General features: G+C 43.7%; 1 protein-coding gene across 2 annotated transcripts; it reads left to right on the top strand.

Annotated features, from left to right (window-relative positions):
- The first annotated feature begins 605 nt into the window (after positions 1-605).
- On the top strand, positions 606-13,124 carry LOC135510477 (negative elongation factor A-like). Of its 2 annotated transcripts, none has more exons than XM_064931445.1 (11): positions 606-822; positions 5,239-5,410; positions 5,917-6,078; positions 6,680-6,769; positions 9,047-9,174; positions 9,287-9,356; positions 9,565-9,653; positions 9,755-9,866; positions 10,066-10,376; positions 10,599-10,698; positions 12,473-13,124. In XM_064931445.1, the coding sequence occupies exons 1-11, from the start codon at positions 613-615 to the stop codon at positions 12,655-12,657; spliced, it is 1,629 nt and encodes a 542-aa protein (XP_064787517.1). In that variant the 5' UTR covers positions 606-612; the 3' UTR covers positions 12,658-13,124. The 2 variants fall into 2 exon arrangements, with proteins under 2 accessions (XP_064787517.1, XP_064787520.1); XM_064931448.1 differs by lacking the exon at positions 606-822 and adding an exon at positions 901-1,130.
- Positions 13,125-15,730: the final 2,606 nt, after the last annotated feature.

Here is a 15,730-nt window from a genome sequence, read left to right as displayed (position 1 = left end):
CTAGCCACTTTAAACAATGCCACTTAATATAATGTTTACAAACCCTACATTACTCATCTCATATGCATATACTGTACTCGATACAATCTACTGCATCTTGCATGTCGTTCGGCCATCGATCATTCATATATCTGTATGTACATATTGTTCATCCCTTTACACTTGTGTGTATAAGGTAGTTGTGAAATTGTTAGGTTAGATTACTCGTTGGTTATTACTGCATGGTCGGAACTAGAAGCACAAGCATTTCTCTACACTTCGCATTAACATCTGCTAAGCATGTGTATGTGACAAATAACATTTGATTTGAGATACAGTAATTGTTGTACAATAATATTCCCACAGGACTGTCTATTTTAAGAAATGATTTAGTTGCATAACTCTAACACGCGAAATGAATGGTAAATAAATGCAATGCTATTGTACACCCCAAGTGTTCTGTAAAGTAATTATTTCAAAAGGCCCTGTAAAACAATATTTTTTGAGGACAGGTAAGAGAGAGGTGAGTTTATTTCGCTCTCCCCGATATGAACATGTGGGTGGGTCCTAACAGTTCTGTTTTCTTAGGTAGCCTGTTAAAATGCCCGAACTCAATACACTTCTTTTTCCAAGATGGCGTCGATGAAGGACAGCGACACCGGTCTGTGGCTCCATAATAAACTAGGATCAACAGACGAGCTTTGGGCGCCTTCTAGTATTGCTTCACTCCTCACCGTTTCAGTTATCGACAATATACGGTTGTGTTTTTCGAGTTTGTCGCCTCCAGTTAAGCTAAAACTCTTGCTAGGGATGCTGCATCTTCCCAGACGGACTGTTGACGAGGTGGGTAACGTTACGCGAGTTGATATGACTGATTGAGCACTAAGTAGCTAGTTTAGATGGGATTATGCAACAGGCAGCCTTGACCGAGTTTCTAGCTGATGTTTCCTGAGCGGGAAGTATAGTTGTAACGTCAATGGACACCATGCTTACAAGCTGTTTCAAATGTATACTTAGCCTTAGATATGGCGTTGCAGACAGTCAACATCCATTACACAGTGTTCTCTACTCAAGTAAAACCATCGATAGCCAGCAGTCCGCATCGATCGCTTCCTTGGTTAGCTAGACAGCTGCTAACGTCAGCTGTGTAGGTAAGTGTCTACAGACCGGAGGTAGCTAACTCTTGCGGCTAGGCTAATTCTGTTCAGTCGTATGTTTTCTGTTTTGTTTACCTAATGCACATGCCTTCTTTTCATAAACACCACGTTAGTTAGCTAACCTAAAATGTTGCATAGGACCTGTTTGTAGTGTTGTCGTATTTGTAATCTGATTTGTCTGAGGATCATTGAAATGCTGAAGTTGTCAGTTTTTTTTAGTCAGGTGGTTTCGCTTTTTTATTTTTATTTTAAATATATTTTAGTTCACCCTTTGTTTAACCAGGTAGGCCAGTTGAGAACAACTGCGACCTGGCCATGATAAAGCAAAGCAGTGCGACACAAACACAGAGATACACATGGAATAAACAAACCTACAGTCAATAACACAATAGAAACGTCTATATACAGTGTGTGCAAATGAGGTAAGATTAGGGAGGTAAAGCAATAAATAGGCCATAATGGCAAAATAATTACAATTTAGCAATTAAACACTGGAGTGATAGATGTGCAGAAGATGAATGTGCACTGGGATGCAAAGGAGCAAATAAATAAATAACAATATGGGGATAAGGTAGTTGGGTGGACTATTTACAGATGGGCTATGTACAGATGCAAAGATCTGTAAGCTGTTCTGACAGCTGATGCTTAAAGTTAGTGAGGGAGATATGAGTTTCCAGCTTCAGTGATTTTTGCAATTCGTTCCAGTCATTGGCAGCAGAGAACTGGAAGGAAAGGTGGCCAAATGAGGAATTGGTTTTGGGGATGACCAGTGAAATATACCTGCTGGAGCGCATGCTACTGGTGGGTGCTGCTATGGTGACCAGTGAGCTGAGATAAGGCAGGGCTTTACCTAGCAAAGACTTATAGATGACCTGGAGCCAGTGGGTTTGGCGATGAATTTGAAGCGAGGGCCAGCCAACGAGAGCATACAGGTCACAGTGGTGGGTAGTATATGGGGCTTTGGTGACAAAACAGATGGTACTGTGATAGACTCCATCCAATTTGCTGAGTAGTGTTGGAGGCTATTTTGTAAATGACATCTCTAAATTCAAGGATCGGTAGGATAGTCAGTTTTACGAGGGTATGTTTGGCAGCATGAGTGAAGGAGGCTTTGTTGCGAATTCTAGATTTCATTTTGGATTGGACTGCCAGGTAGTGCCATTTGAGGGTGTAACCAGCGAGCTAGCTCGGTCACAATTCCAAACTAGTGGGAGATGACCTTTGAAATAGTTGTTGCTCTATTTCAAATCAGCTATCAACAGTTAAACTTTCTATTAAGCTTTGTTAAATAAATCTCAACTGGTCTACAACCAGTGTTGTAAACCAGGTGCATTCCATAAAATGTCTCGAGATTGCTTTGTTTACCCATTCTACTTCCGTGATTAATACCGGTAAGCGATTGAATTAGCTACATGTAGGCTATACAGTTAGACTTGTCACTTCCATTTTTTATGACCATAACAAAATCAGTATCTCCTGTCATATATTATCTCTAATTATTAAAATTAGTCCAAAGTTCTTTGCACTCCTAAGTTTCATGGAGTCGGCTCTGGTTGACATTCTGCACCACAGAAGTTGTAGCTTCTGTGTGCGATTGAATATACCTTATTGTTCATTTACATGGAAATTCATTTTGTGTGATCAGAATACAAATACACAAAAACACTGGAAAGTTAATAGGGCTGCGTTTACATAGGCAGCCCAATTAAGATCATTTTTTCCACTAATCAGATTTTTAGCTGATCTGATTAGACTAGTTAGTGGATAAAAGATCAGAATTGGGCTGTCAGTTTAAATGCTGCCTTTTAAAAAACTTTTTTTTTTTAGCTTAACGCACACATTCACAGTTCCTGCAGCCTTCTGTCTGACCATATATTGGGCCTATGTCCCACTGTTCAGCAGCTTGGTGGCTGATGTAATGAAACTTACCTTGCTCCTATTTTTGCTGAACAGTGGGCCCTTATATCTCCTTCTGGAGGACAGCAGCTCAAAATATTGGACCAGATTGTGTGCAGGGTTCTCTGTGATGTGCCTGGCCTTGTCTATCTATGATGGAGGCCATGAAGTCCCCTGCACTGCAGCCTGCTGAGCTTGGAACCTAGGTTTAAGGGCCTCCCAATGATGGCCTTGTAAGGCAATTGACAGCCCACCAGGCCAGGAAACAGAAAGTCAGTACACTCTCTATATGGCAGGAGTGGTACAGTGGCGGTCGGTGCCGTTTATGATGAGGGAGGACATTTTTATTTTTTATTAGTTTGGCCTTATTTCTATTACAGCATATTGGATGACTGCCATTCATATTCCATTCACCCAGATCAATGTCAAATTGATAGGTTTAGGATACTACATGATACAACATTTTCCCCTATACCCATCATGAGGTTGCTACAACCTAGACAATGAATGAAAGTTTACAACGTTGGTGGACATAGGTCGAGAGAAATGAGGTGACAGACAGTGAAGCATGGACAGACAGTGACACATTCAATACTGCCTTGCACACTCTTGCGTGCATCTAGCTTACATAGGGTGTAATCATTAGTCCAACAGGTGCAAACAATAGTTTCTATTGGACAGATTCAGGTACGTTTATCCCCGTTTTGTTCCATTTGCTTCCGTTTAAGAAACGTTTTCAACAGAATCGGTGGATTGAATACACCCCTGATCACGTGTAAACCCAGTTCACTTTCATAGCAGCCACATTGTATTCCTTCTGGCATCTATGCGCTCGCCTCCTCTCACCTTTTCCCTTCGTTTGTGGACTTCAATGCATCAGCTGTATGTGACCAGCCGAAAAACCTTCCCAAGCCAAACCATATGATAACCGCTAAACACAGCCTACATCGTTGTCACCTTATGGGGCGGCAGGGTAGCCTAGTGGTTAGACCAGTAACCGGAAGGTTGCAAGTTCAAATCCCCGAGCTGACAAGGTACAAATCTGTCGTTCTGCCCCTGAACAGGCAGTTAACCCATTGTTCCTAGGCCGTCATTGAAAATAAGAATTGGTTCTTAACTGACTTGCCTAGTTACACAAAGGTAAAATATATATTTTTTAATATTAGCTAAAGTAACCATAGTCAGCATAGCTAACAGAACTAAAGCATTAGTAAACCTACTTCAATCATGCAGTAACGTTAGTGTATAGTCAGTAAGCAGTTTAGCGCTTACACCAGCTGGCTCCGGTGGCAATAAATGAGTAAAACCAAAAACGTACCTGTTCTAGTGCTGTGTTGGACAGTCATAGTATCCATGTGAGTAGGCTAAACTAGCTAGCTGCATTTGCTAGCTAAGTTCTTTAAAAAAAAAATTAATGAATTTGTTCAAAAGTGTTCATCTATTGTCTTTTTCCTCTCTGAGTCAACTACTCATAACATGTTATGCACTAAACTGCTAGCTAGTTGAAGCTTATGCTTTCAGTACTAGATTCATTCTCTGATCCTTTGATTTGGTGGACATGTCAGTTCATGCTGCAAGACCTCTGATAGGTTGGCGGATGTTCTCCGAAAGTTGTCATAATTACTGTGTAGGTTTATGGAGTGGGGTGAGAACCATGAGCCTCCTAGGTTTTGTATTGAAGTCAATGTATTCAGAAGACGGCGGAAGCTAGCTGTCCTCTGGCTACACCATGGTGCTACCCTATAGAGTGCTGTTGAGGCTGCTGTAGACTTTATTGCAAAACTGTTTTAATAAATTATTTGGTGACGTGAACATATTTAGTGTAGTTATCAAAAATGTTTAACTTTTGGAACGTTTAAATTGTATGAAATTCACTGAGGAGGATGGTCCTCTCTATCCTCCTCTGAGGAGCCTCAACTGGTGGTGTAGTTGACAAGTGTCCAGGTGTTATATATACATAGATAGATATTCAAATTCCGTTCCCTGCTCTAACCTCCATATCCACCCTCTGCCCCATGGAGATTCTAGGTTCAGTTTATTTCTATACCTTGTTCTATACCATTTGTATAAACTGCTTAAGGCCTACTGTGAGCCATGCATGCATGTAAAGCCTAAAAACACATTACCATTCCACAAGATTTGCTCAATAAAGTTTTTGAATCTTGCCCTCCACACTTCCACAACCTCCCTGACCCTATCTGTGCAGATGAAGGAGGCCCTGTCCGAGATCATCCAGCTGGCCACGGTGGACTCTGAGCCCTGGGTACTGATGGTGGCAGACATCCTAAAGTCCTTCCCTGAGACGGGCTCCCTCAACCTGGACCTGGAGGAGCAGAACCCTAATGTACAGGACATCCTGGGGGAACTCCGGGAGAAAGGTGGGTACACTACCATATGTCAGGAGTCACTAGTCAAGGGGGAAAATGAGAACAGCAGGAGTCATTGAGGTTCATGGTTCTAGCGTTGTCACTGGAATGAATGATTTAGTTTTTTGTTTTTTTTGTGCCCATTTCAAATGGAATACATTTTCCAGCATGTTGGTGCTGCTCTACACTCACCTGTTGATTGGTCGTGTATCAGAGTGGAGAATCGTTTTTTGTATTCAGTACATGAGCAGTGAATTGCTGAGCTCTAGACTACTTGTCATTATGCACTTTTTATTTATCACCTGTGCACATGTATGTAGAGGTACTGATTGGTTATAGCATGATGCAGACAGGCATGTGTACTAACAGCTTTCGCTTACCCTTTGGGGTCTAGGTCAAGTTACTGTAAAAACACTGTTGGCTGCTGATGTATAAAGGGCTTAATTAAGCATTCAAGATGCATTTAGAGATGTAATAAACAAGAAAATAAATGCTTTTGATTGCTCTCCTCCCTGCAGTGAGTGAGTGTGAGGCGTCAGCCATGCTCCCTCTGGAGTGCCAGTACCTGAACAAGAGCGCCCTGACCACGCTGGTGGGCCCACTCACGCCCCCCGTCAAACACTTCCAGCTGAAGAGGAAGCCCAAGAGTGCCACGCTCAGGGCAGAGCTGCTGCAGAAATGTAAGATAGGACACTTCACTCCATCCAAGGGTACATGACAAGAGTCTAAAATGGCCACCTCGTCTCTTCACCTCAATCTCCGCATCTTCATCTGGGGACAAATGTATCGAACGTCTCAGATTAGTAGTGCTGATCTGGGATCAGGTCCCCCTCCTGTCCATTTACTGTTATTAGTGCAGATGAAGGAAAGCAGATGAGAAAAGGAAGCCACTTTAGACTGTTGAAATGCCTCCCCATGTTTCAGGTCTCCTCTCATTTGTGCTAATTTTACAGAAAGTTGAATGGTCTTTTTGTCACATTGATGAATGGTCATGACTCATGTTAATTGCCGCACTCGCTGGAAAACAAACATGAGCGTTTCTTATTGGACAAGTTAATGTAGTCCCTCCCTGTTTGTCAGTTTTCTTCTGTCAGGTGCCTAATGAACAGCACCCTTGGGTGTATTCACTAGGAGCCTAACGGAAGTAAACAGAATGAAACGAGGAAGGACCTACTGGAATTGGTCCATTTGAAAATGTTATTTTAGTTTTAAAATGTTTTCTGTTGCTAAATGTTCACTGATTTAATACACCCCATTGGCTCATTGTTATTGTGTTTTCAGCCACAGAGACGGCTCAACAGCTGAAGAAGACAGCGGGAGTGCCTTTCCACGCCAAAGGAAGAGGCCTGGTCAAGAAGATGGACACCACCAGTGAGTTTGACACTTCTTGTTGTTGCCAAGACTAAGCCTATGAGCACTTATACCATTTATACCAGGGTTTAGCCTGTAATCGAAATGAATAGCGCAAGAGATGCTGCTACAGCACCTCAAGTAATTTATTGCTGCTGGATTGAAACATGCTTTTATTAGCACAATCATTGTGGAACAATTCTAAATGTAATTGTGTGTTTAAAAAATAAACTTTTGATGGCAACGATTCCGCATGTCTTACCTTCAAAGTATCCTGTATCCAAAATCCGACCAAACATGGAGGCAATTATTTTATAAAGACTTCCATATGCCAATGAAACCAGTAGTCTATTTCTCTCATGTTCTATTTGTTTCCTTCAATGTCCAGTATCCAAAAGTAGAATCCTGGTCATATTAGCAGTGCGTGTGCAGTGCGCTTTTGACAGTGTTTCCCCATTAATTGCATTATGGAATGAACATTCGCGTGTAGCCAATTGCCTTGTGCAACTGGATTCTGGAATTCCTGACTGGCTGCCCCCAGGTTGTGAAGGTAGGCACCTCATCTACACGGATTCTCAACATGGCCCCACAAGGGTGTGTCCTCAGTCCCCTCCTGTATTCCCTGTATACCCACGACTGCGTGGTCTCAGAGTTCCAATTCCATCAAGTTCACTGATGACACGACAGTAGTTGGCCTGATTTACCAACTACAACGAGACAGCCTACAGGGTGGTGGTAGGCACTCTGACGGCATGGTGCCAGGTAAACAACCTCCCTCAAATGTTAGCAAAACAAAGGTGCTGATTTGTGGACTTCAGGAGGAACCAGGCTGGACACGCCCCCATCACCATCAACGGGGCCGCCGTGGAGACAGTCAATAACTTCAAATTCTTCCGCGTACGTATCTCAGAGAAGCAGAAATGATCTAACCACTGGGACACCGTAGTGAAAAGGGCACGACAGAGATTCTTAAACAGGATGCTGAAGAAATCCGGCCTATCCCCGAGGGCCCTCAGTGTTCAACAGGAGCACCATCGAGAGCATACTGTCGGGCTGGGTCACAGCCTGGTGCGGAAACTCCACTGCCGCAGACCGCAGGACTCTTTAGATGGCGATACGTGCAGCTGAAAGCACCAGGGGTCACAGGAAGGCCAAGAAGCTCATCAGGGACCCCAGCCACCCAAACCATGCCCTGTTCAATCATTCAGACATGGCCCGACTGGACAATAGTTTCTACCCTCAGACCATCAGGCTGCTGAATATCCACCACGAGTCAGCGATCTGCTCCAGCCTCCCCACTGCTACTAACCCCATGTGTATTTTCCCCCAACTACTCCCCCTATGGACATTTCCCGCCGTCAATGGTCACTTACATTACCTGCTGCTCTCCCACCCCTGCTATGGACATTCCCCCTTACCCCAATAGCCTGCATCACTGTTGCAGTTGTTAATGTGTATATTATGAATTTTTGTAATTATTTAGTTTTTATTTCACTTGGTCCCCACACCCCCCTCAATGGTCACGTTGCTCTCCCTATGGTCTTTATTCTGCCTCCACCCCAATATGATGTTTTTATTCATCACTGCTACAGTTATGATGTGTATATCGTGCTATTTGTTTTTTTTGCATAATTTTATTTCACTTAGTCCTGCATCACACCTGCAACCCTGTACATGTGACTATTAAACAATCTGTATCTGTGCATCACTGCACTTTATGATGTGAAGAAATTATAGTTATTCAACTTAAGCTAAACGTTCTGATCTGTCGCGTCAGATTCATTGCTTTTTAGCAGGTTTTTTAAAAGTATCTTAGGCTTACTGGTTGTATGAATTTGGGCTCCATTGCCCCACAACTGCCCCAGTGTCTGTTTTGGAATAGGACATTTCTTTGTCGCACAGAACGACAAGCTGACAAATAGAGTAGGTCAACTTTTCTACTATGGGAGATAGTAGATTGACATACGCTAGTGATTTTGCTGTTCGTTACTCGTCTTGTTGGCTGAGGAAAAGTAAATGTGGACAGTTATTCTAGCATCTTCAAATTGCATGTTCGGTTCAGATGAACTACCATACTCTAAATGTGATTTTCTGTCATTTTGAGCACTGTGGGTGGACGCCCTAATCGGGTTACACACCCAATGCAGTCTGGTAAATTTCTCAAATGTCCGGTCAATGTAAATGCTGCCAGTCAAATGTCCGGCACCACATTTTCCTAACGGAAAACCTGATTAATACCCACTGGTATCTGAGTGGTTGCTGAGATCATGTTATCATGTTTTCTACCCTTCCTTCCAGCACCCCTGAAGGGGATCCCCAAAGCCCCGTTCCGCAGCCCCACCACCCCCAGCATGTTCAGCCCCCCCAGCAACCGCACACCCATCGCCCCAGCACGGACACCCCTGCGCAAGGAGAGGGGGGTCAAGGTGACTAAGGGGGCTTAACAAGTGGCATGGGCTGTGTCCCAAATGGCTCCCTACATAGTTTGTGTTCAAATGTGTCAAGAGAAGCTGATGCACATTATTCTCTGTTCCCCAGTTGTTAGACATCTCAGAGCTGGATATGGTGGGAGCTGGTAGAGAGGCAAAGAGGAGAAGGAAGACTTTGGGTAACTGCCTTTTCTATTTCCATCTATCCCTCTCTAGCTAGCAGTCTTTACTGTTGCTCACCATCCTTCAGACTCACTGACTCTTATTAATGATTATGTGCTAGTGGTATTTCCTACAACATTCAGGACAAGAGAAGTTGAAATTGTTTAGAAAAAGTTGAATGTCTTCACTTAAACCACTTATGGCGCCCTGTCTCTGTGTGTACAGAAACAGAGGCTGGGGAGAAAGCTGCTAAAGAGGAGGCTGTGGTGGAGAACGCTACACCAGACTATGCTGCTGGACTGGTATCTACACAGGTAGGAACACTCACTCACTCAACGTCATTCACACACTTACTAACTCACACAATGTAATGCAACTTATATAGAGGTATTGACCCACTTCTCCTGTGTTTCAGAAACTGGGTGCGTTGAACAACGAGAGTGCTCTGCCGTCTACGAGCTACCTGCCGTCTACCCCCAGTATGGTCCCCTCCTCCTCCTACATTCCCAGTTCAGAGGCACAGCCAGGTGAGAGAGACGCCTACAGAGCTGTTACTCAGATCTCAGGGTAACCCTCCATTTGGCTAGCCTGGGTATCAGTCAGTTTGTGCTAACATTCTACTCCTTGTACTCCAGACACATTTGCTGTAGTTACTCCTATCCAATCTTCTCAGATTGGCAGTGATATAGCGATTGTTTCATGTCGATAACTGGTTCTTCATTCTAGCGAACGCAGGTGGTTTGGGACGTGACGCCCTGCAGTCGGGTCGCCAGCCTGAGGAGTCAGCCACGCCCGGCGCTGCAGCTGCCACCACCACCCTCCCGGGCCAGTTCAAACAGAGGACTCCCATGTACAACGCCAGCAACACTGCCACCAGCCCCACCGCCCCCGCCTCGCCCAGCACGCCAGCCAGCACCCCTGCCAGCAGCAACGGCCCCCCGGCCGCCGCCACTGCCACGCAGCCCGAGACCCCCACCACACAGCCCCCGACGCCCACGCCCCAGCAGCCCCAGCCCAAGAAGAACCTCTCGCTCACGGTGAGTTGGCTCAAGGCATCATTGGGACTTCCAATATCCACACTAGTATTCTACTTAGAATTAGGCATTATATTGGGTGAGCGTTCTAATCTGGACTACTTACGATGTGAGACTGCTATGCTTACATAAAAACATTAACTGTGGAGATTGTAGTACAGTATGTGGAAGTTTTACCTACCTTAGTGGTGTGTAACCTCTGCGCCGCTGTGTGTGTAACCTCAGAGAGACCAGATGTATGCTGCTCAGGAAATGTTCAAGACGGCCAACAAGGTTACCAGACCAGAGAAAGCACTCATCCTGGGCTTCATGGCTGGATCCAGAGGTACTGTACTGCTTTCTGCAAAATACTCCCTCATTTTAGTAAAAAGTAATAGCTTTTTGCAATGGATTATGAATATTCTCTGGAGTATGTCCACCTAGTCGTATACTGTGAGTTTAACGTACTAGTAATGTTTTAGTAATGTGTTCGACTGGGATGTGGATATGTGCAAGCCCTCTGGTGGGGGTCGAACTAAGCCTAACTGGCTATTTACTCATGTGTACACAAACACACCTTCCAACACTCTTACCCTCACTGCTAGTTGAAAATGTCTGACTTCTACCATATCAGCACACATCGCTAACTGATCTATCCCCTCCTCCAGGGAACCCTTCTACCATAACACTCTAGAACATCTAACTGATCTATCCCCTCCTCCTCCATAACACTCTAGAACATCTAACTGATCTATCCCCTCCTCCTCCAGAGAACCCTTCTACCATAACACTCTAGAACATCTAACTGATCTATCCCCTCCTTCCCCAGGGAACCCTTCTACCATAACACTCTAGAACAGTTGTCACCAACCTTTGAGTCAAGATCACTTTCACAGTCAAAAAGCAAGCTGAGATCTACTGCTGAGATGTATTTATTTTACATTAACCTCACGCAAACAGTTTTGTAGGAACGAGGTTTGGGCAGTTGGCCCTAACACATTATCACAGCATATTGGCTATATGATTGGCCTGCCAATATTGTTAATAATCTGACCATATTATATTTCAAAACTCAAGCTTTGATAACATAATGAAATCAGTTGGTTTAGCACGAAATTAAATAATTAACGTTTTTATTTTACTGGACTGATGGTACTTGCATCTGATAGTCAACGAGGTCAAATCACTACGTCAGTGGTCTTCAGGTCGAAAAGTCAGCGCTCTAGAAAGATGCCTGAGTTTCTGACTTGGAATTCCGAGTTGGATGAACATTCAAAATGATTTTTCCCAACCGCCTCTCACGGTCCCTGCTCTCTCCTTCCTTTCCTCCGGTGAGAGTGACCAGAGAGAGGGGGCACCGTCTTCCACCTGATGGCGAAACTCAAGTCGCATTGCATCTGCCTCATGCACAAATTCATGTTGTTACTATGACCAGAGAAAGTTAAATATTCCTCAATATTAAAATCGACAGTATTAGCTGCTAAAAATAATAAAAAGCAGAGCTATCGATTCTTGGCTACTCATTCATAGCAGCTGCAGCCCAAACGGAAGTACGGAGAGGCGCATTTTGTAAGTGTTGAATAAACAGTGACATTGCTGAATATAAACTTAACCATGAACGCAGTCACGAAAACAGCAGCTCTTTGCTGTATTCGTTGACAGTCTCTCTGTGGTCATGGTTTTAAAAGTGATTTAATCTGACGTTGGCTAGTAGCCTATTAAACTTGGCTGTGGCCAGGGTCATGGAAGCTCTGTAGCCACGGTGATTTGAGCTATCCGATTGGGCAGCGCAGTAGGTGCACTCGATTTAGTCACAGATTTGCCGGTCCACCAATGGAGTTTGTCTCATGGGAACACTTTGCTTACAAGGTGAGCAGGATTTTTGAATCAAGTGCACCTACCAGCAACAGCTCATCACAAGCGCAAGCCTTTATCATTCATTGGCTTTTCTACAGAAATATTTGGTGATCGACTAGGAATGTCTTGAAGATGCCTCGATCGCGATCGACCGGTTGGCAACCACTGCTCTAGAATCTCTAACTGATCTATCCCCTCCTCCAGATAACCCTTATACCTTAACACTCTAAAACATCTGACTGATCTATCCCCTCTTTCTCCAGAGAACCCGTGTCCGGAGCAGGGGGACATTATCCAGATAAAGCTGAGTGAACACACAGAGATCCTGCCCAAGGCAGATGGCACGGGCAGCACCACCATGCTGGTGGACACAGTGTTTGAGATGAACTACTCCACAGGACTGTGGACCCGCCTCAAGAAGTACAAACCAATCACCAACGCCTCCTGAGGTGGCTGCTGGCCTGCCTGTCGGGACTAAACATACATGCATCAACACACAGACCAAGTCCTCCTCTGGAGGACAGGGACATGTCACACACACACTTGTGCATACACATGGGCCAAATTCAGTGCGTGAGGGACTAGGGAGTATTGCGTGGGAGGGATAGGGGGTACAGGTTAAGGGGGGTATGGCTCACTCCTTCAAAGTTCCTGCATTGACAGGCAGGGGTATCCTCAAGACTCCCCCCCCCATCGGTTTGTTTTCCTGTTTTGTTTATATGTCCCCTCAGATTCCTGAATGTTTGGTAAGGGGAGGGGTACAAAGTTGTACCTTATTTTGATAAGACAACTGTTAACACTTGCTTTACTATTAAAGGTACAAGCATGCCACACTATGTCAAGAGAAAGTCGTTATTACAACTGTCCGTGTTTTTCATTGTGAAGGTAATAAAATGGGACGTTTGCAGCTTCCTGCTTTCTGTCAAAGAATGATTTGAAAAGAGCCTGAACGCATCAGAAAAATGTGACCGATGGGATGATCTGCTGTTTCCTTTGCGCTGTCGATTTCTGATTTGGAACATTCTGGAGAATGCCGTTTTTCCATCCTTACCCAGAAGGGAAGAAAATAAAGTGAAAACATGTTCAGATTCCAGTGTTTAACATAAGTCCTTCAGAACATCTCTCTCCTCCTGTCTCTAAGATCATGATGATTAGGGTAAAGGTGGTCTATGGTACAGACGTACCGTTGACAGCTTCGTCCACACTGATCTGTTGGATTACTCAAGACAGGAAATTCAGGCAATGGGGGTTGCACTAGCATGACGACACCTGTCGTAAGACAATGCAGTCGCACTGGTATTTAGTACAGTATGAATCAGTAGCGGCTTGTCCATTTGGGTGTTGGGGGCGGCACCCTATGGTCCAAAAAAAAAAGTGTTTAAAACAGTCAATTGCTGTAGCCTTTATATTTTACGGTTTAAATGTGTTCCAAACTATTATTTCAGTTGGCCTCTTATTGCTTTGAGAGGGGCATGTTTTAGCATCCAGGACCGCTACATTAGATTACATTGACACCTAGCGGTTCTGAGAAGAAATACACTGCTGCTTTAAGTCTCTTGCTCCTCCTGGGGCGTTGAGCTTGAACGCCCTAGCTGATCTGATCTAACTCCATTCCACACAGGCAGCATCTCGTGGTGGGATTAGCGGCTGTGAGTATGCTGTATATGTCATTACAATCTGAAATCAGGAATAAAGTAACCCATGATCAATACAGCACTGATTTTGTGTGGCACCTGACCTCCGGCTTGACTGTCATGCTCATGACAGATTTAGGCAACAAGAGGAAATGTTGGTGGAATTCATTTCCAGATTAGCCAACACAGCTTGAATGTTCATTGCTTGCTACTTGATGAGGCCCAATCCTTCAGTAGACTCACTGGCGCTTTGCTTTGTATGTCCCAAAATGATGTATTCGTATTCACCAATGGAGGAGAGGATAAGGTTTTTATTTTTTGCAAGGCAATATAGTTGGCAATTAAGCTTTTCTCTGCAATTTCAGTTATGCCAGAACTGTGTTTTGATCTGCAGTCATTTCTGGTTTTTATCAGGACAGGTGTTATTCTGTTATGTCAATCCAGTCCGGTTTTGGGGCATTTAGTTGAATTTATGGATCTCGCAGTACTGGACCTGTTGGAAAACCCTATTTTCTTGGCGAACTGTTGCCGTTGACTGGTTTAATTAACTATAGCATATAGGCTAAGGTAATGAAAAGCATTTTTGTCCAAACATTTCAGCAGGCCTGTTCGCCCCATCTAATCAGTCAATCACGAGCCGCCACTCATATGAATGTCCCTCAGACTGATTGGACTGTACCAGAGTAAGTGCTCCTCTGCAAATTTAAGCAAATTACAAGGCTAAGATTTGTCTATCCTTTACTCAAGTCACTAGAAATGAGCATTTTACCCCCCAAAAACAATTTAAAACAAATCTTACCTGGTGGGATACAAAACCAGACCACCAGTTTCAATATAGTTCTGAAACACCCTTTTGTGCTTTCCCAATGGCAGTGAAATTATGTATAATTGAAGATAAGTATGTTCATGCATGCTTATTTCATTACATTAATGGTGCCGAAATTATTGTAACATGAAAAAACCCTTTGTTCTGCACAATTTTATTTTTTATGAATATAGCTATATAAATTTACATTTCCACCTAAATAGACATGTCCAAAAGTTATTTTTTTCATGTGTTGGCCATCCTGAATAGTTCTAGAAAGGTCTGGAACTCGCCTTTTCTGTGAAACAATGGTTAGAAATTGCTGAGGTGTACTAACTTGAGGTCACAGGTTCAAGTACAAATATTATGGAAAATATGATAAATGATTTCCTTCCCCTTATTCAGCAAAAGGCCTTTCTAAATATAGTAACAATCAAATTAAAAATTACTTACTATAAGATTTCACCTTTTCTTACAACAAAAATAAATGTTAAGTGACAAATTGCCACCATTTCACATTACTGTCAAAGTTTTCTGCGTCACACATCTGCCATTCAAACTCCTTACAACTTCAGCGTTAAGTGATTTCCTCCCTCTGTGAGAAAGTAGTCATCATATATACATTTTACAGGAACAAATTGAGAGTTTAATCCATCTGAGAAGACCACAGCAAGTTCAAATGGTGAGATAAAGTTAACATGCGCACCACTCTCCACTACCAGAAAACAACCCATGAGGGACTGCGACATACTGAGCCAGAGGATATCAATCCTTTGTCCGAATAGGCCAGAAAATGTGATATCACTCCCTATGCAAATGAGGGATGTGAAACCGGACACTTCCAAGTCTGCGCTGCACTGGAGAATGGCGGCGGAATAAAGGATTGGACCCTGTGACGTTCAAAGCTCTGTACACAAAAATATAGGTTGGAAGTGGTCCAGAACGACTACGAATATCCAAGAGGAAGACCATTACAGCACTTTACTGTGTTGTAGTGGAGCCCTGGGGAAGAGTTGCACTGGACAAAAGAGCGGGTGAATGTAGGGGATGATCAGGTGACGATGGTACACACAAAAAGTAAT

Source organism: Oncorhynchus masou, chromosome 23 (assembly GCF_036934945.1).
Source record: "Oncorhynchus masou masou isolate Uvic2021 chromosome 23, UVic_Omas_1.1, whole genome shotgun sequence".
Taxonomy (NCBI): Eukaryota; Metazoa; Chordata; class Actinopteri; order Salmoniformes; family Salmonidae; genus Oncorhynchus; species Oncorhynchus masou.
This window is presented reverse-complemented; position numbering and strand designations above follow the sequence as displayed.

Coding starts and splice junctions, on each gene's coding strand:
- LOC135510477 (XM_064931445.1), top strand. CDS start 613: ATGGCGTCGATGAAGGACAGCGACACCGGTCTGTGGCTCCATAATAAA. Junction 6,079..6,679: donor GGCAGAGCTGCTGCAGAAAT/GTAAGATAGGAC, acceptor TTGTGTTTTCAG/CCACAGAGACGGCTCAACAG. Junction 9,175..9,286: donor GCAAGGAGAGGGGGGTCAAG/GTGACTAAGGGG, acceptor TCTGTTCCCCAG/TTGTTAGACATCTCAGAGCT.